The 22756-nt window shown below is 49.3% G+C and overlaps 1 protein-coding gene across 1 annotated transcript in view; it reads left to right on the top strand.

Moving 5' to 3' along the window:
* SLC6A17 (solute carrier family 6 member 17) overlaps positions 1 to 22756 on the top strand; it is a 49364-nt gene that overhangs the window by 10970 nt on the left and 15638 nt on the right. Inside the window, exons 2-6 of the mRNA XM_010386256.2 lie at positions 5473 to 5845; positions 10385 to 10542; positions 12290 to 12416; positions 13096 to 13277; positions 14959 to 15069. Coding sequence (XP_010384558.1) covers positions 5560 to 5845; positions 10385 to 10542; positions 12290 to 12416; positions 13096 to 13277; positions 14959 to 15069 — 864 coding nt within the window. The 5' untranslated portion in view covers positions 5473 to 5559. The remainder of the gene's footprint in view (positions 1 to 5472; positions 5846 to 10384; positions 10543 to 12289; positions 12417 to 13095; positions 13278 to 14958; positions 15070 to 22756) is intronic.

Raw genomic sequence — 22756 nt, forward strand, 5'->3', positions numbered from 1 at the left:
CACAACTGCCTGTCATGAAGAAACCAGGAAGCTGCCCAGCATTCTGACATGGCTCCTACTCACTGCCGATTCTACCTGAGTTAGATGTTGGCTTTGAGGTCCTGAGTAGGGACCACTTCCACTGCTCTCCTCTTCTTGGGGGCTCTTCAGGGTGCCTGTTGGAACACCCTGAAGAGGTGCTTTTTAAGGATGTGCTTGGCCACAGCCACTCTTTACAGAGCCACAAGACCCAAGGGTAGCAGGGTCAGGAGCACGGGCAGGGGCTGGGCAGGGTGGGCCTGTGGTGTCTGTGGTCGTTGTAGTTAGGTGACTGCCTGCTTCCCCAAATTGGTGGCTCCCCCACTCACCTCCCCTGGGGAGTCTAACTCGGAAAGTAAATGATTCTCTTTGTGTTTTGAGTTACCTGAACCTCCCCAGCAAGAAACACCCCAGGCCCAGGAGGCGGGTGCTCAGGGAGCTGCCTTCATCATTACAGAAGGGCACCTCTTCCCTTCTCCTCCGTGGCTGCTGTCGGCTCCAGGCTTTGTCCTGGTGCCAGGGTGAGAGCAGCTATCCCCCACCACCTTGAGCTAATTGCCGGATGGTGTGTTTGAAAAATTTTCATGGAGACCTCACCCCTCTGACAGGAGATATTTTTACCTGTCTGCCTCCCAGTCACACTATTTTTTCTCCTTTCAAGAAGATTCGCAGTTCACTTGCTCCGACCTGTTTCTCTCGCAGGAGCTATTCTGAGCTGCAAGCCACCTCTGTTGCTAAGTGACAAGCTGGCACCGAGGGCTTACTCGGCACTTGCGCCCCTCTGTGCTGTGCTTTCAGGGATGGAGGCACTCCTTTCAGAGAGTACCTTGCAGCTTCATCATCCGACGTGTTGCTCATGAAAGTCACTTCACAACCCGCCCCAGCTACTACGGGGGGTAATTAGAATACAGCTGGGCTGTCATCACATCTCTACCATGCTCCAGTGGGCTCTCAGCTGATGGAGGGCGGCAGGGCAGACAGAACTTACCTTTTGCATCCATTGTTACAGGTGCCTGGGGCAGGTGGCTCCTTGCTCACACCCACAAGCAGGAGGGACTCTCAATGGATATATGCTAGAGCTGAAAGGGGTCTTGGAGGCCATCCGTGCCAACCCATTTTACACACAGGAAAACTGAGGTCTGGGGAAGTTAGGGCAATGGTACCAGTTTGCACAGTAGGTTGGTCGATCCCAGTACCTAGCTGGCCTGCTGATGTCTGGATCGTGGCTGGTTCCATGAGATGCATGGATATGGAAAGAGAGGAATTGCCCCTCTCAGGGTCCTTCTCTGATCCTGATGCTCCTCACAGACAAGGCTTTGGGGTCATTGGCTGGGTACACTTTGGATTTCCAGGCCCTGCCTGCTGTAAAAGCTGACCTTTCACCAGCACATGACTTCAGGGAACTGGGGGTGGGGCAGGGAGGGTTGTTCCAAGTCACTGCCTCCACTGGGGTATGAATTGAATGAGAGCTAAAGAAACAGTACCATTTGTGAGCGCCTCTTGGGTGCTGGCAGGGTTCTAAGACCAGTACAACGTATTCTCCTCACAGTATGGTGAGGTAGGCACCACTGGCACCCTCCCTTGACATATGAGGAAACTGCAGCTCAGGGAGGCTAGAACAGTTGCCCAGGCCAGGTGGCTGGCATGCAGTGAGCCAGGGTTGGAACCCAGGCCATCTTACTCCTGAGCAGGATCACCAACCCATGTTGTAAAAAATAAAAAATGGTTTTAAGTGGTCTCAAGCTATTCCAAACATGAGGTACATTTTAATAACAATAATGCTTAACTTTTAGTACAGGCCTTGTTTTTATTAATAATAATATTGCTGGTCTTTCGGATCCAAGCTGGGAGCCTTTGTCTGGCTTTCTTTGACACTGGGGTGTGGTATGTGGTAGGACTTTCTAGGGGCTGCCCTAGGTGGACACCAGTTCTGGAGAAGAAAGTGGGCATTGCTGAGGTGGTGCAGGATGCTTCTCTCCACCCGCCTCCCCTCCCACGGTCAGCTCTCTTTGGCCTTTCTTGAGAAGAAATGGGATTGATGGGATCAATTATCAATATGGGGACTTACATGTTTTTTAAATGTGTAAAGGTAAACAATGCAAGACTTCCAGGCAGTGGCTGCTACCATTTGGGTCCTTTCTGTGTGCCAAGCTCTGTGCCAGGCACTCTGTGTGTGGCCGCTCCTTGGACCCTCGCAGCAGCCCTCCCTGGGAGATGAGAGGCGTCATTAAATGCAACCTTTTCACCCATGAGAAGACGGATGCTCACATAATTAAAGTGCCGTGTCCAAGAGCACACAGCTAGTGTGTGGCCAAGGCCTCAGAGCTGCCCACCTCCCTCAGAGCACCAGCCCCAGTCCTCACACACAGCACAGCCATGCTCCTCCCTCCCCAGCGCACTTCTCCCTGTCTCTGCCTCTCATTCTGCCCCGTGGCTCTGGCCACCTTGCTGTTCCTGGAATTCCCAGGCTGCTTCCTTTTTGGGAGCTTTGTGTCTGCTGTTCACTCTGCCAGTGCTCTTTCCTGTTATTCATGCCTCTGCTCAAATGTCACCTCCTCAGAGATGCCCTTCCTGACTGCCCCCCGCAATCCCCGCACCCAGCATAAAAGAGCTGCCCGCCAGCTTGCTCCACCTGTCCGGTGTGGTTTTCTTTACAGCATGTTTCACCCCTGGCCATTATATTACACATCGGTTTCTTTAGTATTTGGCCCTTCCACATGAAATGCAAACTCCACAAGAGGAGACACGTTGCCTGTTTTGTTTGCTGCTGTATCCCTCACCTAGAACAGAGGCTGGCATATAGGAGGCACTCAGGAAACGTGTGTCAGGTGAGTGAGTGAGTGAATAAACTCTCAACTCCAGGCCTGTCCAGCTTCACAGCCCATGCTTAACACTCCCACACCCGGTGGTCTTCTCCCTGTGTCCCCCACCCCTACTGAGTCTGACTCTGTTCCAGACAAGGCTCTGGTCAGGGTGTTAGGAGAACCTGAGTAGTTTCGGACAATTCAGTTCCTCTCTCTGGGCCTCAGTTTCCTCAGAGATAAAATGGGAACATTGAGTCAGACAATTGCTAGGTCCCTTAAGCTTTAATTTCTGAGTCTGACCCTGCTGTCACCTGGGCATATTCACTGGACACAGAGGGTTCCAGTCATGACTGCAGCCCAGCCCAGTGCCTTAGCCTGGAGGTTTGTACAAGCTCTTTGCATCCTGCAGACCTAATGGCACAGGAGTCCTTGGGCCCCCATCCCTCAGTGTGGGATGCGCATGGCATCAGTGACATCTTGGGAAAAAGGAGGAAGCTCATGTTAGCTGATGCTCTGTGGTTGCCGGATGCTGCTGTAGGTATCCTTCTCTGGTTTACCAGAATGTCCTTGAGTCCTCCTTGTTTAAAATGATGCTTTTTTTTTTCCTCCCAGCCCTTTCTCATCTTGGTGACCGAAGCTGCCATTCACTAGGCTATTTATGGAGAAACATGTGCTCCAATTGGTCAGCAGCAAGATAAATTCTGCAGACTTGCAGGAAACCCCCTTGGTTTTCTCTAGCTGTGGCTTGATGATCAGTAAATCATACCTAATGCACTGCAGATTGCTCTGCTCAAACCCTGCTGTAGGCAGAGCAGCCGAAGACAGGCTCTGAGCCAAGGAACCCTAGTGATTGTAGGCTCCAGAGGGACCCCCACCCTCTTTCCAGATCTCATCTTTAGTAACAGCTCTGGATGTAAGCTGTAGGGGAGGGGGAGATGCCTTGACAAGCAGCCATTTCTCTGTTTGCACGCCCTGCAGACAGGGGACCTGCTGAGTGAGGAGACAAGCCCATGCTGGCAGCCCAGGCAAAGACACAGGCCTCTCCATTGCGTAACTCCTAGGGCCGCACTTCACTTGTGTAGCACAAGCAACACGGCAGCCCTGGGGGGAGGCTGAGGGCTGAAAGTTCTACAGATGCACAAGTGCCACCCATGGGGCACCCTTCTTGACACAATGGAGTGTTCAACTTACCCGCTGTGACGTGAGTCCCAGCAGAGAGCTTCTTATAGGGAATTCTGTGGTCCTCTAACCAGGCTGGCCCTGTCTTTTCTTGAGGTGTGAGGGGGCAGTCACTAAAGACTCACTGTCCCCTTGGAAGAGGAGGGTAGCAGGTGTCACCTGCTAATGTGGTCCAAGACCTGGCCTAGGGAGGGCTAGCCAACCCCATAAACCTCCCAGCTTTATTACATGTGTAACAGGGCCTGGCTGGCAGGCCCCAGGAGGTCTGGGTTGAGGCTGGCAGGAAGGACAGGCCTGGCCCTTGTACTGCACAGTAACCTTGCCTGTGCCATTCAGGTGGCATGCACCTACGAGGAGAACAAACAGGGAGCCCAGCTTCCAGAGACAGCTCTTTCCCTTAATAAAGTAATTACAGAACTGGGTAAGTTACATCCCTAGAAAGATGCAGGGCAACCGCAGGCTGGGGTGTGTATGTTTAATTTTAAATCCTCCAACCTTCCCTTAATGAGGGGGTGCCTTCAAATGTAACAGAATGGTGGAATTCTTCAAAGGCTTCATTTTCTTGGTGCTTTATTTCTTTAAGGGAAAGCATGAAAGACAAATGAGGACTGGCAGGAGCAGGGGAGGGTTTTGCCTCCCCCGCCCGTGTTGTGCAGACATTATCTGCTGTAAAACTGTCGCCGAAGGATGGAGAACCAGCTCTTGGCTGCAGAAGTCCTCAGATAATGTCAGTGCTGAGCAATGACCCAAGATTCGTTGGCACTGAGCAAACAGCTCTTGGCTTCTGGTGCCAGAATCTTTAGCGGAGCCTGGTCAGCCACTCCAGCCAGGGGAATGGAGATACCATAGGCACTGGTGTCCAGGGGCCCCACGGTGATGGCTCAAGAGCCCTTCTTTTTTTTCTTTCAAATGTTAATATCTCTTTTAATCACCTGGGGATCCTGTAAAAAGGCAGAGATTGATTCAGGAGGTCTGGTGCAAGCCTGAGATGCTGCATTTCTAATCAATTCCTGATATAATCCCTGCATTTTGAATGAAAAGGCCCTAAGGAAGGCAGGCACTGGCTTCCATGGCTCCCACCAGGTGGTTTTGGCTAAGCAGAACACCTGGAAAGGGAAGGCTGTATGGGCCTCCATAGGGGCTTGAGCACTCTAAGCTCTGCAGTACGGAAGAGAGAAATGTCTTCACAGATAACGCTCTACTTGGGTTTGGCGTATGGCTTTGCCTATTTTGCCCCTTTAGGTTTACTTTTCAAATAATGCTTGGGTAAAGCCTGTGGAGAAACTGAGTCTGTAGGCCTTGAGCTCCTCACCGGGCAGCCCCTGATGGGGCGGGACGGCAAGCTCAGGTATTTGAGGCCCTTGACCTGCCTCAGAGTGTGATGGGGAGTTGATTTGGGTTGTGTCCACGTTGGGCTCCTCAGCTACCTGGTGTGGTCAGATAATCCTCTCCTGCTCTCCTGGTTTCCTAGGTCCCTGGATGAGAAGGAGCTGATAGCAGCTGAATTCCATCTTCTCTGTGTGCTGGGGAGCAGGGCTACACGGCCCAGGTGGCATCCATGCCGAAGAATAGCAAAGTGACCCAGCGTGAGCACAGCAGTGAGCATGTCACTGAGTCGGTGGCCGACCTGCTGGCCCTCGAGGAGCCTGTGGACTATAAGCAGAGCGTACTGAATGTGGCTGGCGAGGCAGGCGGCAAGCAGAAGGCAGTGGAGGAGGAGCTGGACGCAGAGGACCGGCCGGCCTGGAACAGTAAGCTGCAGTACATCCTGGCCCAGATTGGCTTCTCTGTGGGCCTCGGCAACATCTGGAGGTTCCCCTACCTGTGCCAGAAAAATGGAGGAGGTAAGAGACAGCTATGCCTGCATCAGGGGTCCCCTGCAAATAGGCCGGACTGAGGGGTGAAAAAGAACACCCCTTTGCTGAGGCAGAACTGGAGCCCTTGTAGGGTGGAGCTCAGGATTCCAGAGTAAGATGCCCCAGGAATAGCTATAATGATGGTTAGTAGCTACCAAGAGACTACAGGACATGATAAGAAAGTGGGCTCTGGCTCCAGACTGCCTGGGTTCAGATTCCAGCCCTGCCAATCAAATTTTGGACCTCCTACAAATTGCTTAACCTCTCTGTGCCTCATCTGCAAAATGAGAATAATAGCAGTTCCTGCCTCACAGGATAGTTGGGAGGATTAAACGAGCTTTACATGCAGAATGGGCAACACACGACCAGACATGGTAAGGGGCACCTGTTGGCCATTATTATAAATGCTTACGAGGTGCTAGGCACTGTTCTAAGGGCTTAATGGATATTAGGGCTAAGTGCCCGAAGCTGCTGATATTTGAGCATCTTAGAACAACCAAAGCACCAATTTTATGTGATTCAACCATCGAATCTTCCCAACAGCCTTATATAAAGGAGTTGTTAGCATCTTTGTTTTAGAGACCACAATACTGAGGCACAAATTGGTTAGATAACTTGTTCAATGTTGTGTGTGACCAAGGTTACAGCTAGTGATAAAGTCAGGATTCAAACCTGGACAGGCTTGCCCAGAGCCTGGGCACTTAGCCTCCACACCTACTGCCTCCAGGGTAAGAGGGGCCTTCACACTGTCCCCTAGGCTTGAATCCTTCTTGAGGATGTTGCCCCTGGTATCAAACCACTACCACCACTTCTAGCCCCCAGGAATTGTCCAAAGGCAGCTTTTCCTGAAACCAGGGATCAACTAACTAAAAATAAAGAAAACCCAATAGGCTGGAAACAAAGAGATTTGCAAGCCCAGACCTCTGGTCCTGAGAAAGTCAACTAGTGAGAGCTCTTGTGTTCCTGAGTCCCTGTGCCTGGCGTGGCATGCTCCAGCCTGTTGGGTGGCCCCACCTTGGCAGGCATTTTACCCCAGCTCCTTCCTTCCTTCCTTGGTTGTGGAACTCTTGCCATGTAGCCTCTTCCAAAGACACAGTCCCCTCCTCTCCAGGATGCACCTTTCCCTAGTTCAGAAGGCCACATTTGACTGGGAGGCTTCTCCTCCTTTCCAGTTTCTTTTGAAGGGCAGGGAGTGAGAATGCCCACCTGAACTCTTGTGATTGAATTAGACCAAAGGGTTCCATCTTTCCCCCATAGCAAGCTATATTAGCTGCATAGTCTCCTTGCTTGAAAGATCTTTTTTACTTTTTAATAAGTAACTGTTGATCAGAGCTTGTGGCCTGCATGGCATGATAACTGAGTTGATATAAGACTAGCCCAAAGCAAAGATATAAAAGTGTATGGTTTCCTTATGCACTGTGAGATGTTGAGAAGAGCTCCAAGGTGCCTAAAATGACTTCAAAGGATATGTGGCATTGGAGGACTTAGCTGGGAATCTCTAACCTTGTTCTTTCTAGCTTAACTGATCAGTTTTGCCTGGGCACTTGGTGATGAATTAGAGTGAGTCCCTTTCTATGCCACACACAAGCACTCACACCCGGGGCGGTGTTCTTGCCACAGTCTGACTGTTCACAATGACACCAGTCACCATGGCACCAGACATAAAGAACTACCCTAGAGGAAAAGCATTGTCAATTCTCAGAATTCTGAGCTTTCCATTCCACATTCCTGCCTTCCTTTTTCTATCTTCTCTGATTCCTGCAATCCCTTTTTATCTCTACCTTTAACTGTCTCATATTTTTACAGGTTTTTGTTTGTTTGTTTGTTTGTTGAGACGGAGTCTATAGCAAGTCGTCTTAAATATTTTTTAGGAGGAGGCAAATTATCATAGGAAGAAGACAGCTGTTTGGTCTGAGAGTTGAGTCTGTGCTTTTGAGCCATAGTCGATCTAATCAAACTTTGCATAGTTCTGGACAGAAACTCTGGAACACTTTCCTTAGCTCCATGAAATGTTGACATCTTCCTAGTTTGCTTTTCCTTCTGTTTATTTTTATGAGAAAAAGGCAAATGTTCAACCATTGCTTACTATGGGTAAGCCACTCATTCAATCTTTGCAACAGCCCTGTGTGATAGATGTTGGGTCAAAGTTTATGAAATGGCCATTTTTGTAAGTCAAAAATGGCCAAATATCAGCAATTTTATACGTAAAATTTTCATCCTCTTCAACCAGATGAGAAAACAGCAGCGCAGAGAGATCAAATATTTTCCCAAAGTTGCACAGCTAGTAAGTCATTAAAACCAGGCGGTCTGACTTCAGGACCTGGCTCTTACCGCCAAGATGGTCTTTTAAACCCCAGGAATAACCTCAGGGTTTGCCAGAAGTGAGGCTTAGAATACTGACCGAGGCATAGATGATAAGAGATCCAGAAGGCCTCAGAGATCCTGGATCCTGGCCCTGTCCTGATAAATCTCCTAACATCCTGAACAGTGCTTCCCGCTATTTGGATGAACAACTTGAGGCTCCCAAAAGCTGTTGAAACATAAAAGGAAATCCAGTTGTGTCCCCAGGTTGTATTTTCTAAGGCGGAAGAGGGTGCTGTTGCATTTTCAAGTGATTGTAACAAAGGTTGATAATGAAAAAGTACCTCTGATTAACCACAAATTCTGCCTATCTTGACCGTGGCCCCCTGAGCACTCTGGTTAGTTTAGGCCTTGGAGTGGTAGAGAGACCTGTAGTCAACTCAGGGCTGGCAGCCTGCCTGAGGTGGACAGAGCCTGGATGGTGATGGGCCAGTACCTTGTCTTTGCACTCCCACCCCTGTCACTCTTTGGCAGCAGTTACCTGGAGGCTTGCCCTGATTCTTTGGGGAGAAAAAAGAGGCATCCATAGAAGGTGCCAACCCACTTTGCAGACACCCTGAAACTCACCTCCCTGCACATCTTGCCCCACCCAGAACACTGGGGTGAAATACAAAACCAGTGAGGCTGTCTCCCTTTGCCCTCCTGCAGCAGATCACTTAGCTCCTCTTCCATTTCCCCACACCCAAGACCAAGAGACTGAGTTAAAGACAGACCTAGGGGTCTAAGCATGTGGCCCTTTGGGCCCTCTGTCCTTTGAGCACCATGATGGGACTGCTTGTTAGTGACGAGTTGAATGTATGTGTGCATGTGTGCATCTAGTGAGTGAGATGCTGTCCTATAAAGCTCGGTGGGTTGCATCCACAGAAGGCTTTCCTGATTAGCTCCATTGGACCCTGGCCCCTTCCTTAGCATGTATGTGCTTGGTTGGCCTGTGTGACTGGTCTGTGGGGGGTGTGTGTGTGTGTGTATACACATGCGTGCTCATATTGATCATGTGACTCTGCCTGCCTCCCCGGCAGATCGTGAACTGTTCTAGGATGGTGTCTGTGCCTTCTGTTACTCCACTGTCCCCCCGCTGCATGTGCATGGCACAGAGTGGACCTGCAGTAAATAGTTAATTATTGCCAAGTGGCAGAATTTGTGCCTAGGAGATGCCCGATTGCCAATGTTCATTGGCAGATTGGGCACGTGTTGATGAATATGTGGGATGTTATGTGATGGGGGCAGAGCAGTGTATCTGGGGGCTTCTGGAGGCTCTCTACCGGCAAGGCTTAGTCAGAGAGTGCTGGGTGACCATCAGGGCCCTGGTGACTGGGGCTGGCCTGACAGTGTTTGACAGATAGGCAGGGCCTTGCTAACAGGACTAGGTTGTTGGCACAGCTCTCAGCGGGGTGCACTCGTCTGTGTCCAGACATGGTTTTAATTCTCCTGCTAAATGCCCTGTCACTTGGAATTGAGATTGTTTCTGCAGTGAGGCCCAGGACAGGACAGCAAGATTAATTTATCATCTGGAATCTTTAGCGAGACCCATTCTATCCTTTATGATCCTCCTGGCCACGCTTTTCTGAACTGCTAATTTCTCTCCAGTTCCTCTCAATTAGCTGGAGATTAATGGCAAAGCTGGTCAGACCCCTCTCTCCCTGGAGAGCTTCCAAGCTCTGCTTCCCTGGAGCTGCCCAGTCTGCTACATCAGCGTCTGGTTCAGACTCTGGGAAGGCTGCACCCAGTGTCTGTGCGTCTGGGGGCGAGTAGGCCCCCATGCCATCTGGGGCTGCTTCTCTGTGGGCAGGAGGGGGTGTGAACAGGTGTCCACGGAGCACCTCATGAGGTGAATGTGTCTGCTGCTTGTGACTTGGCATGTGGATTCTGGAGAGGCAGTGCAATGTCTGTGTGTTTCTGAACCTAGCCTCGTGAGTTGACAAACATACACTTCCTGCCTTAGTGTTTCAGGCCAGGGGAGCCAAGGGGGAGAAGGTGGGTCTGGGTGGGCTGCTGTGTGGTAGGCCACACGTATGGCCAGATCATTCACGGAGGAGCACCGGGACTGGTGACAACTTGCGGATGACCAGAGATGTGGCTGAGACTAGAGGACAAGGCTGCAGCGCCTTCCCTCACTCTGCTGCTGTGCTCCAGAGCCCCTCTGCCATCCCTCTGCTCTCCCTGCAGGTGCTTACCTGGTGCCCTACCTGGTGCTGCTGATCATCATCGGCATCCCCCTCTTCTTCCTAGAGCTGGCCGTGGGCCAGAGGATCCGTCGCGGCAGCATTGGTGTGTGGCACTATGTGTGTCCCCGCCTGGGGGGCATCGGCTTCTCCAGCTGCATAGTGAGTCAAGGGCTGGGGCAGGCCCTGAGCGGGAGGCAGGGGGCTGCTCCTGGGCATTGGAGAGGAGGTCACCGAGTTTCCAGGCCAGAGTCCTATGTCAGGACAAGGGCAGGGAGGGGGATCCTCAACATGGGAATTACTCACAGCTGGGGTTCCAGGACCCCAGTCACCATGTTTCCTAAACTGAAAGTCGACCACATTGCCTGAAACAGTGTGGAAGATTTGCCACTGGTGCTAAGGAGGAAAAGCTGGGACATATTCACGTGGGGCCGCCTGGGACAGCTCAGCCAGAGTTCTCTGGGGACACATGGACTAGCCCAGATGCCCTTCTCTGCTTACCAGTCCCTCAGCTCCCCATGAGGGAGGTCCGTCCTCTTTCCTTAGTCAAAGAGTATTTTAATCAGGCAAGTAGCGAGCTCAGGAAAAGGCAGGCCTGGGGCTCTGGGTCTCCTTGCCATTTTGCTGTGCCAAAGAGCAGAGTTGGAGAACTCACACAGGCAACTTAAGGTCAACCCAAGGCGGGTGAGGCTTTGGAACAGTGAGAGACAGGGAGACTCTCGTGGCCCTGGATGGAGAACTTTGTGAGGTCTCCAGGCTCATCCACAAGGCTGCAGACGAGACCCTGCTCAGAGCTCTAGGTGAGGAAACAGCATCCCTTAAGGGCAAAGCCTATAGGGGCCCATGCTTACTGCTTACACCTGGGATAAAGACTGGAATGAACTTCTGGAAGGGACTAAGGATTCTGCCAGGCCTGGCAGTAGGGCCAGCCCAAACTTGCCTCAGGCAGAGGCTGGGAGTGGGCCTATTGCAGCCCCCTGCTCTCATGGCAGCCATCAGCTTTGCACTGGCCAATGCCATGTGTTCTGCTGGGGCTGGCTGTGTGCTGATACACAGGAGTGTGTGTATGGTCTCCCACTTGTACTGAAATCACACAAGTAAAGGAGGTGGATGTCTCACTCTGTCTATGCTCCCGGAAAGTTCTGCTGTATGAGCAGCTGCTCCTGCACACATATGCTCAGGTGAGACTGATGAAGCAAGTGGCCCTCAGCTCTCACACTGACGCCCGTCTCACTGCCACAGGAGACAGTCATGGCTCTGGAAGGGACCACTCTGTGTCCACAGTGGAGGCAGCAAATCCCTGCCCATAGAAACATTGCTTTCAAAGAAGCCTCTTGAACCCTCAGGCAGAGTCCACGCACTCCTATTTTAAATAAAATTTGACTAACGTTAGTTATTGTGTTTCCAAGAAATGACAAGTGCCATCTTTCTAGAGGCGAGCTGCTAACATGCCCAAGAGAGAGTAGAATCCACAAGAAACACCCACAGAATCTCTAAAAGCACAGCAATCTGGGTCTGTTTACCATAGGGGTCAAAGCTATGCATTCCTTCACAATCCTGGAGGGCATCTCTGCCTTTACAATCCCGAGTCATCAGGAAATGAGGAGGAGAAAGTACTTCAAGTATCTTAGAAGAATTTCAAACTGGAAAGGATTAACATTTTAAGAGTTTGTTGCTTAAAAGAGAGAACTTTAACATCTGAAAAATTCCTTTGTGGATTCCCTGAATACCAGATTAATGGAGTGTGAGGGGAGCTCCTCCACGGCCCACACCCCATCCCTCCTTGCCTCCCTTGAGGCTGTGCTGCTGTGTTCAATGTTGCTGCCCACGTGCTGGGCCTCGGGTTGAGTGTGGGGGCAGGGTGGAGTTGCCTGCAGCCTCAGTGACCCCGCAGTGGGCTTGTCCCCAGGTCTGTCTCTTTGTGGGGCTGTATTATAACGTTATCATCGGGTGGAGCATCTTCTATTTCTTCAAGTCCTTCCAGTACCCGCTGCCCTGGAGTGAATGTCCTGTCGTCAGGAATGGGAGCGTGGCAGGCAAGTATGGGGCCCAGCTGGGGATGCCAGCCTGCCCTGTCCCAGGAAGGGGTCTCACAGGCTTAGTGCCCACATTTGGAATTTCAGACTTGTTGTGTCACCTTGGATAAGTCACTTAACATCTCTGATCCTCATTTCCCCTTCCCCAGTGGGAATGGTCTCTTTTCCAGCCTATTTCTGACAGGATTGAATACAATAATGAGTGTAGGTAAAACTCTGGAAAGTATGACTTTAATTGTTATTACTCACCCTGTTATTCCACCGCACAGATGAGGAAACCGAGGCCCAGAAGTGACTTTCGCATGTTCACACTACTCATCTAACCAGTGATCTGGGATGAGAATCCAGGTCTCTAGCTCCCAGCTCAAGACCTTCCCCAAGGAACTTTAGGCCAATTCAGCCTCACGTTTCCTCCCTTCCATGGAGAGACGTGGGCAGCGGGAGGCATGGGTGGGAATCAGCCAGGCTGGTGTGTCCTGAAGCCTCCCAGACCCCACTGGGAGCCTAGGATTCCTCAGGGTCTGCCAGATCCTGGCTAACCCAGAATGAGCACAGCCCCTCCCAACTGTGCACCCTCAGCTGCTCCCTCACCCGCTACTGCCCTGAGTTGGGGTCCAGCAGAGGAAGTGACCCCATAGGCCCCGCCACTAAGGCACTGTGACCTTTGCTGCTATTTCAGTGGTGGAAGCAGAGTGTGAAAAGAGCTCAGCCACTACCTACTTCTGGTACCGAGAGGCCTTGGACATCTCTGACTCCATCTCGGAGAGTGGGGGCCTCAACTGGAAGATGACCCTGTGCCTCCTCGTGGCCTGGAGCATCGTGGGGATGGCTGTTGTTAAGGGCATCCAGTCCTCGGGGAAGGTGAGTGCTGGGGGGCACCCAGGACCCAAATGGGGAACAGCAGAAAGGCACAGAGGGCACAGGGCAAAGAATTCCAGGCTGCCCCTTGCAGGGTCTTCCGGGTGGGTTTGGGCTCTGGATGGCTCTGGATGATGACAGGGGCCCCCAGAGGAGGGCGTGGAAGTATCATTTCTGTAGTATTGCTCACCATGGACAGCCCACCTGGAATAGAATAGCTAGAAAGTCATTGCCCTGGACCCCAGCCACTTCCATGCTCAGATAACTCAGGCCTGCTCTAATGCAAACATTAGAGAAGAGGAAAATTAGAAGTATTGACCCAGAAACATCTGTCTAGATTCTAGACCCTCAGGTTCCCAAGAGCAAAAGCCCTGGAAGAACCAGCTTTGAGCAGTTTTTGGTGAAAACCAGCAGCTTGCCATGACTACAGCTAAAGGGCCCTTTGAGTGAAGGCGGCCTTGGAGGTCTCAGGGGGGAGCTCCATAGCAGTCTCTGAGGGGTAGACCAGCCAAGCTCCGCACCTCTTCCCAGTATTTCAGATCACCTTTAAATAAGGGCCCTTTCTTACTTGTTACCTGTCAGTATTCATGTGCTGCCAGGGATGGAAAGGACTGGATTAGAGATCCTATATCCCAGGCTACTCATTTTACAGATGAGGAAAGTGAGGCCCAGAGAGGGGAAAGCACCTCAGCTAACATCACACAGCCAGTCAGTCTCAGAGCTGCAGCTAGAACCCTGGTTGTTTGAGGCTTCAGGTTCTTTACTGGATTTGATGAGCAAGGAAGCTAAGCTCTTGAAAGGTAGAGTGACCCCAGCCACTGACCTCTTCTCTTTCCAGAGGCTGAAATAGTAGCTGATGCTTCATGGCACTTCTCAGGTACTGCCACCCATGAATGCGTTTGGTCCACAGCAACGTTATGAGTTAGGGATGATTACACCTGTTTTAGAGATGAGGAGATGGAGGCTCACAGAGGTCAAATGAAATGCCTGAGGTCACATGTTGGTAAATGGTAGAGCCAGGGTTACAATTCAGGCAGCCTAACACCAGACATGCATTCTCCTTAGCCTTTACACCACCCTGCCCAAACAGCCCTCTTCCTTTATTTCAGTGCAGCAAACATTTTGTGAGCATCTCTTTTGTGTGAGGCTGTGTACCACGCACACAGGGATATAGACATGTGCGAGAAATGCTGTGCTAGAGAAGAGCACACGATTCATCCTCACAAGGGGCTAGGGACTTCTTCAGATGTCTTCTGCCTGGGAGCCGTGTCTATAACCTCCTGCAGGTCTTCCGTGAAAGGAGCTCTAAGGACAGGGGAGATCCTTAGGAGGCCCACTGGGGAAATGAGACATGGGAGAATCAGGAGGGGGCAGCAAAGGACTCCCTCACCCTCTTGGCAGCTCTCTGGGGTGAGGAGGCTGTTAGCTCAGCCCCGCCAGCTCTGGAAAGGAGAAAATCAACCCCAGGCACAGTAGCCATGCAGAGTCCAGCTTGTCCTGTTCCTGCTTCTGCCTTGGCTCCCGGCCAGATGTGTGGCAGGCTTGGCCCTATGCCCAGGGGTTCTAGGGCTCTGCTTTCTGCCGCCGTCAGGGGCAGCTCATGTGCCCTAGATGTGAGCAGGGATGGGGGGTGCCAGCTGCAGGAAGGGCTCTGCCTGACGGGGGATGCCTGTCCTCTCTGCAGGTGATGTATTTCAGCTCCCTCTTCCCCTACGTGGTGCTGGCCTGCTTCCTGGTCCGGGGGTTGTTGCTGCGAGGGGCAGTTGATGGCATCCTACACATGTTCACTCCCAAGGTAAGGGTTTGGGGCTCCCACATGCCAGGGAACAGCAACAGGTCTACTGGGCCTGGTCAGCTTCATGCAATTTCATGGAATTTAATGCCCTCCAAATACCTGCTATATGTTGGGTATTGTGCCAGGCCCTGAAGAGATGCACAGGGAAGGGGACATGGGCCCTGACCTCAAGGTTCCAAAGAGAGGCATGTCACATCGATTTGGGTGAAATTAGAAAAGCTTCAGAGAGGAGGTAACAACTGAAAGAGCCTTAGGGAACAGGTAGGATTGCAGTGAACTGCCAAAGGACATTATAATCAAAGGGAACTGCATGAGCAGGGGTATGGAAAAACACTGGACATGCTTGAGGCAATAGTGGGAAGTCAGGTTTGGCTAGGGCATGAGAGCAGGGAGATTCATTCATTCATTCATTCATTCATTCATTCATTCATTTCATTGTATGGCAGCAGGAACCAAGAAGATGCCTAAGAGAAGAAAGCTCCTGGGATTCTCCCCTTGTACCCAAATCAGAGGAAAGAAGTTGCTATTTTATTAAAGATAATAGACTACATGAGTGGTGATTTTAACCTTAGCAAAGCCACTCACACTTCCTCTTAATTCTCTCAATATCCCAGGGAGCAAGATGAGCAGGATCACTGTTCACATTTCACGAAGGGTGCAGCAGAGGCACGGGCATCCTGAAGATGTATATGCAGGTTCCCTAAAGATGGTCTGTCTCCACCCATGGCTTTGCCTGTCTATGACCCTTCAGACCACTGGGCACAACTGGCATGCCTCAGTCCATGGACGAATAAAAGATTTTCAAATGCAGATTGGCATTCCCTTCAAGTTGCCCCAAGCCATGTACACTGGAAACCCCAGCTGGTCAGGCTGAGAGTCCATCTCTAAATGCCAGCTGATCAGTAGCAACCAGCAGGGACCTGGTGAGATTATAGCCCATGGGCACAGGGTCAGAGCTCAGCCAGGCCAGCTTGAAGCCTTCAGTGTTCATTGGTGCCACCTTGCACATGTGTGTACACACACACCCCTTTACACAAACAGTTTGTGCAGGATGACACAGGAAGAAGAACCCACATCTGATAGGGTTGGCAATCCCCGTAGGCTCCTGATGTTTCAGGTGTAGCACTGGTTAGGGCACATGCCACTCCATAGTCACCAGACAGTGCCTAAATGGTCCCTCAGTGTTCTTGGATATATTATGTGAGGTTTACACATGACCAACTTCAAAGATCCACTTTATGAAGCACTTAATGAATCTCCTGAGGCATGAATGTGAATCCTGAGCCATGTGACTGGCCATAGGGTTGTTGTAAACACATGATATCTGACAAAGAAAAAAAATTAACCTGGTTTCTTTGGGAGAAAATAGCCATGAAAAGAAAGCCAACTGTTTTTAACAAATTACAACTGTATCTCTAGAACCATGATCAGTCTAACATGTTCACTTCAGTTTTCCAGTTCAACTTTACTATACTTTAGGAGGAAATTATATGCTCTGGTGTTGCTCTTAAGTGTGGAACTTCACAAAGGTCTCCAGATGGGCTCCTCCATGGTGTTAAGAGCCACCTGTATGTAACTCTAGGAGCAAGAGGAACAGATTCATAGGAGCAGCTGCTGGTCTCAACACACACAATACTGCTCCCCACTGGATTCAGACACACTTTAAATTATCTCTTTAATTATGAAATATCTCAGGCATATAAACACATATCTAATAATATAATAAAAATTCTTAGGAAATAAAATATTACAGATGCCATTAAAGTGTCAGCGTAGCCCTCCCTGATCCCATTCCCTTCCCTGCCCAAAGATAGCAACTGTCTTATTCCATTCCTACTGCTACAACAAAAATTATTTAGACTGGATAATTTATAAACAATTGAAATGTATTGCTCACAGTCCTGGAGGTTGGGAAGTCCAAGATCAAGGCACCCAGCTTCAGTATCTAGTGAGGACTCTGCTTCAAAGATGGCACCTTCTCACTGCATCTTCACATGACAGAGGTTCAGGGGAACTCACTTGAGCCTCTTTTTATAGGGGAACTAATCCCGTCAGGGTTCCACTGTCGTGACTTAATCACCTCCCAAAGACCCCCACCTCTTCATACTATCACACTGAGTATTAGGTTCTGTCATGGGAATTTTGAAGGGATACTAACATTCAGATTATAGCAGCCACTATCCTGAATTTGGGATTTGTCTTGATCATACATTCTTTGAAATTTGTTATACATATATGTGTACCCATAAACAATGTTTAGCATTTCTGCATACTTTTAACCTTTACATAAATGGCATCATATTATATGTATTCTGCAACTTGCTTTTATTTTTGCTTCACGTGATTTTTTAAGATTTACCAATTTTGGTGTATAGCTCTAGTGCATCAGTTTTCATGGATGCATAGTATTTTGCTGTAGGACTAAACTGAAATTTGTTTATTCATTCTCTAGTTAATGATCATTTAAGTTGTTTCCAGTTTTCACCATTGCTAATAATGTTACAATAAACACTACGCAGGTCTTCATGCATACATGTTTCTCTAGGGTATCTATGTTTAGGAGTGGAATTGCTGTCTCAAAGGGTATGCACATCTTCAGTCTTATTTGATGTTGACTAAATTGCACTCCTGAATGGTTGTATCTGCTAACACTCCCACAAGTTGTACATGAAAATCCCAGTTGTTCCACATTTGTCAGTCTTCAATTTTTGCCAATTAGATGGGTGCAAAATGGTTTATGTACACTTTCCTTTCCCTCTCCTCTCCTCTCCTCTTCTCTCTCCTCCTCTCCTCTCCTCTCCTCTCCTCTCCTCTCCTCTCCTCTCCTCTCCTCTCCTCTCCTTTCCCTCCCTTCCCCTCCCCTCCCCTCCCCTTCCATTTCCTTTCCTTTCTTTTTTGAGGCGGAGTTTTGGTCTTGTTGCTTAGTCTGGAGTGCAATGGCGCGATCTCGGCTCACCGCAATGTCCGCCTCCCGGGTTCAAGCTATTCTCCTGCCTCAGCCTCCCAAGTAGCTGGGATTACAGTCATGCGCCACCACGCCCGAGTAATTTTGTATTTTTAGTAGAGACAGGGTTTCTCCATGTTGGTCAGGCTGGTCTCAAACTCCTGACCTCAGGTGATCTGCCTACCTTGGCCTCCCTAAGTGCTGGGATTACAGGCGTGAGCCACTGCGCCTGACCTTGGGGTACTTCTTTCTAAAACGGTTTCCTGGATGTTCAGGAAACCATGTGAATCCACTTTGGCATTTGCAGAGGCCAGGGTCTTCATGAGACTTAAAAAAATCAAACCCAGGAGCCAGGCGCAGTGGCGTGTGCCTGTAATTTCAGCTACTTGGGAGGCTGAGGTGGGAGGATCCCTTGAATCTAAGAGTTAGATACCAGCCTGAGTAACAGTAGTGAAACCCCATCCCCAAAAAGTAATTAATTAATTAAAAATCAACATAAAAATAAAGTGACTCTCCTGAAGCTACATAGCCGGCAAGAAGCAGGGGAAAACCTGAACTCATGTCCACAGACTCCACATCCCATGCTCTCCAGCTGATAAACTGGCTTCATGAAAATTGGTGGCTGAGAGCCAGGTGGCAAGAGTGGAGGGTTAAATAGAAATGTCCCCTACCTTGCAATTTCATCTAAAACCATTCCTTCTTATATTCCTGGGAATGGCTAAAAACAAACCCACATTTGGGAGGTGGGCAGGAGAGGTTTTGCAGGAACAAAAACCCCAGCACACTACTGCTAATCTGCCTTTCCCCATCTCACACCCCATGGTTGAGCTGAGCTGGCTGAGAAGGAAGCTCTGGGGGGCTCCATCCAAGCCCCCTCAGGGAGTCAAGTAAGTGAGGCCAATGGTGATGGCTGGGGTGAGGTTCCTATTTACAAATCCCTCCAAGTCATCTGCAGAAGGATAGGCCAATTCTCAGAAACAAATGCCTGACAGTCTATATGTGGCAAACTACTGTTGCAGAGCTGTGACTGTTTCAGCACAGAACGGGGGAGATATGAGGGGTCTTAGGAGCCATTTCAAGTTCTTGCCCTAGAATGGTGCTGTAAAGTACCAGGTCAATGCCCTAGCTGCCCATGCTGTGCACTGCTCCATTCATATAGACCATAATGTAAATGACATCCCCAAGAGTCATGCTGTCTGGTACCTCTGGCAGAGTCCAAGAGTTTTTGGCCAGGGCATCTCAGAATCCCTGTGGGAGAAGCATTGGCTCTCCATAGATTATGCTCAATGACCTGGAAGGTCTTCCCTTCCATAGAGCCTTCCAACATCGGAAATTATTCAGGCTATCAGACTTGGACTTTGCAGTCCATGTCTTCAAGCAGTTACTGGGTATGATGAATGCAATGTGGCCAGGCTGCCATGATGACCCACTAGCATCATTGATAGGACAGTAACTCGTGGTGACAGCTAATGAACTTCTTGAATTCCTTGGGCAGCTTTTCTCCTGATTACTTTCTTTCCGTGTAGGTAAAAACCCAGGTCAGCATGGGGTACCATGCAATTAAATTAATCATGTGATTTGTTCAATATAAAGTGGTAGACTATGGTAGGATTTTTAACCATCAAAATGTTCAGAGAATGTTTATCAAAATTACAACTGTTCATGTCCTTCAGCCCAATTGAACTTCTACATATTTGTCCTACAGATGTACTTATACATAAGCAAAATGATCAGTGTACAATGTAATGTAATGACCAACATTGCTCATTACAGCATTTGTTTTAGTGGAAAAAGATTGAAAACAACCCAAATAACCACCATTCACCTATTCATTCAACAAAGGTTTATTGAATGCCTGTTACATGCACTGTTCCGAGTCCTAGGATCCAGCAGTGAACAAAGCAGACAGACTTCCTGGTCCTCATGGAGCTTACGTTCTGGTGGAGGGAGACAGATGTTGTCAGATAATATAAGATAAAGAATTGTCATTAACTGTTGATGCCAAGGGGAAAAATAAAGCAGAGAAAGAAGATTTAGGGCATTCGGGGAGAAGAGTTGCACTTATGGACAGTACGGTCAAGGAACGCCTCGCTGAGAAGTGACGTATGAAAGAAGACCTGAAGGAGGTCAGGGAGCAGGCTATGTGGATATTTGGAAGTAATGCATTCCATCCCGAACAGAGAGAACAATGAGTGAAAAGGGCTTGAGACTGGCTGTGGCTGGCATATTCAAGGAGGCCAGTGTGGCTTGAATAGGAGGGGAAAGAGGTAGGACGTATGGTCAGTGGTAATGTACAGCCAGATCATGAGGGTGGTGTGGTTAAGGTAAGAAGTTTGACATTTACTCTGGTGAAAAGGGAGCCATTGAGAGTTCTGAGCAGAGGAGCAGCATGATCTGGCTTCTGTCTTAGGATGATCATTCTAAGCCTCTTAAATGGCTTCTATAGAAAATCTGAGGGAATAAGGACAGGACAGGGAGACCTGCTAGGAGGTCCTCTGGGTGAGAGATGACTGGGGTGTGAGCCCAGGTGATGGCAATGGGAGTGATGAGAGTTGGTTTAATGGAAGATACATTTCAGAAGCAGAGTCAACAGGATTTGCTTTTGGATTGGTTGTGAAGTGTAAGAGGAAGAGAGGAGTCAAGGATGACTGTGGCCCTTTATGTGAGCAGTTGGAAGGATGGAATTGACATTTATGGAGATGGGGAAGACAGTGGAGGGAACGGATTCAGTGGGGAACATCAAGAGTACTCTTTCGGACAGGGCAGGCTTAAAATATCTAACAGATCTCCACATGGAGATGCTGAGAAGGCAGTTGGATGTATGGATCTAGAGGTCAGGTGTGGAGGTCTACATTTGGGAGTCTGGGATAACAGAGAGAATTTAAAGCCACAGATTGGTTTCCAAACACCTAGAGAATGAACAAAGACAGAGAAGAGAGCTGAGCACTGGGGCCCTGGTGTTTAGAGGTTGAGGGAGGGATAGCTGTGGGGGGGTTGGTGGGGGGGTCGAAGAATAGGAGCAGAGAGAGAGACAGGCAGGCTGACAGACAGACATTCTAGACGCAGAGTGAAGAAAATGTTTTAAGAAAGAGGGAACCATCAGCCGTGTCCAAAGCTGCTGAGAGGTCAGGCGATGAGGTCTGAGAATTGACCAAGGGACTTGGCAACAGAGGGGTCACTGGTGACCTCAACAAGAGCTACTTTGGTGGAGTGCTGAGGACAAATCTAATAATAATGGGTTGAAGGGAAAATGGGAGGTGGGGAATTGAAGGGAAAATGGGAGGTGGGGAATTGAAGGGAAAATGGGAGGTGGGGAATTGAAGGGAAAATGGGAGATGGGGAATTGGAGACAAGTAATAGATACCAGTTATTCTCAGGAGTTTTGCTTTAGAGGAACACAGAAATGAGAAATGGGATGGTAACTGGAGAGGGCCATGGGGTCAAGGGTGTTATTTCACAATTTATATGATAAAAATAATCCATCATACACCACTGGTGGGAATGTGAAATGGTATAATGGCTTTGGAAAACAAAGCCTGGCAGTTCCTCAAAAGGTTAAACAGGGTTAGCATATGACCCAGCAATTCCACTCCTAGGCACGTATCCAAGAGAACTGAAAGGATGTTCACACAAAAACTTGTACACAAATGTTCATAGCAGCATTGTGCATTATAGCCAAAACGTAGAAACAACCCAATGTCCGTCAACTGATGAATAAATTTTTAAAATGTGGTATATGCATACAATGGGATATTATCCAGCCATAAAAAGGAATGAGGTAGTGATACACATTGCAACATGCAACTCCTAAAAACTTTAAGCTAAATGAAAGAAGCCAAATACAAAAGACCACACATGGTATGATTCCAATGATATGAAATGTCCAGAATAGGTGAATCTACAGAGAAAGAAGGTGGATTAGTGGTTAGTACTGGGCTTGTGGGGAGGTTGGGGGAGACATGCGGAATGACTCTACGTGTTTGAGTTTTCTTTTGGGGGTGATGAAGAGGTTTTAAAAATTGAGTGTGGTAAAAGTTACACAACAGTGTGATATGCTAAAAACGATTGAATTGTGCATTTAAGAAATTCAAAAAAGAGGAGGAAGTTTATGTTATAGGAGAGGAGAAATAAGCAGGAGGGAGAGACTGCAGTGCTCAGCTGGAGGAGTTGGTCTCAGCTAGGACCACACACAGTCCCCATAGTAGCAGGAGGGATAGGCCGGGCCATGGCGCCTGGACACTGGCAGGTAAGATGGTGTGGGGAGGAGCTTTCTGCCGATTGTGTCATTTTTTTGTCGTGAAGTAGGAGACGAGGTGATCATTTTGAGAGCAGGAAGGGAGGAGGAGGACTTGGAGGGCTAAGGAGGAGTGAGTGTGAAGTAACTGTGTAAGAGATGGGGGAAATGTGTGGGCAGCGGCAGCACGAAGGGCTCCCTGGAGGCTAGGGGTCAGGAGTGTGCAGTGGACTCTCCAACATGGAGATCGCCAACACTTCTGCAACGCCAAGATGGACAGTTTTTCACATTTGAACATCTCTGAAAGCACACTGTTTCCAACCATCAGTGAGGTAATTATATAAGCCTGTTTTTTTTTGGTTGTTTGTTTTTGTTTTTAGGTGGAGTCTCACTCTGTTCCCCAGTGCAGTGGCGCGATCTTGGCTCACTGCAACCTCTGCCTCCCGGGTTCAAATGATTCTCCTGCCTCAGCCTCCCGAGTAGCTGGGACTATAGGCGCATGCCACAAT

This window comes from Rhinopithecus roxellana, chromosome 8 (assembly GCF_007565055.1).
Source record: "Rhinopithecus roxellana isolate Shanxi Qingling chromosome 8, ASM756505v1, whole genome shotgun sequence".
Classification (NCBI taxonomy): domain Eukaryota; kingdom Metazoa; phylum Chordata; class Mammalia; order Primates; family Cercopithecidae; genus Rhinopithecus; species Rhinopithecus roxellana.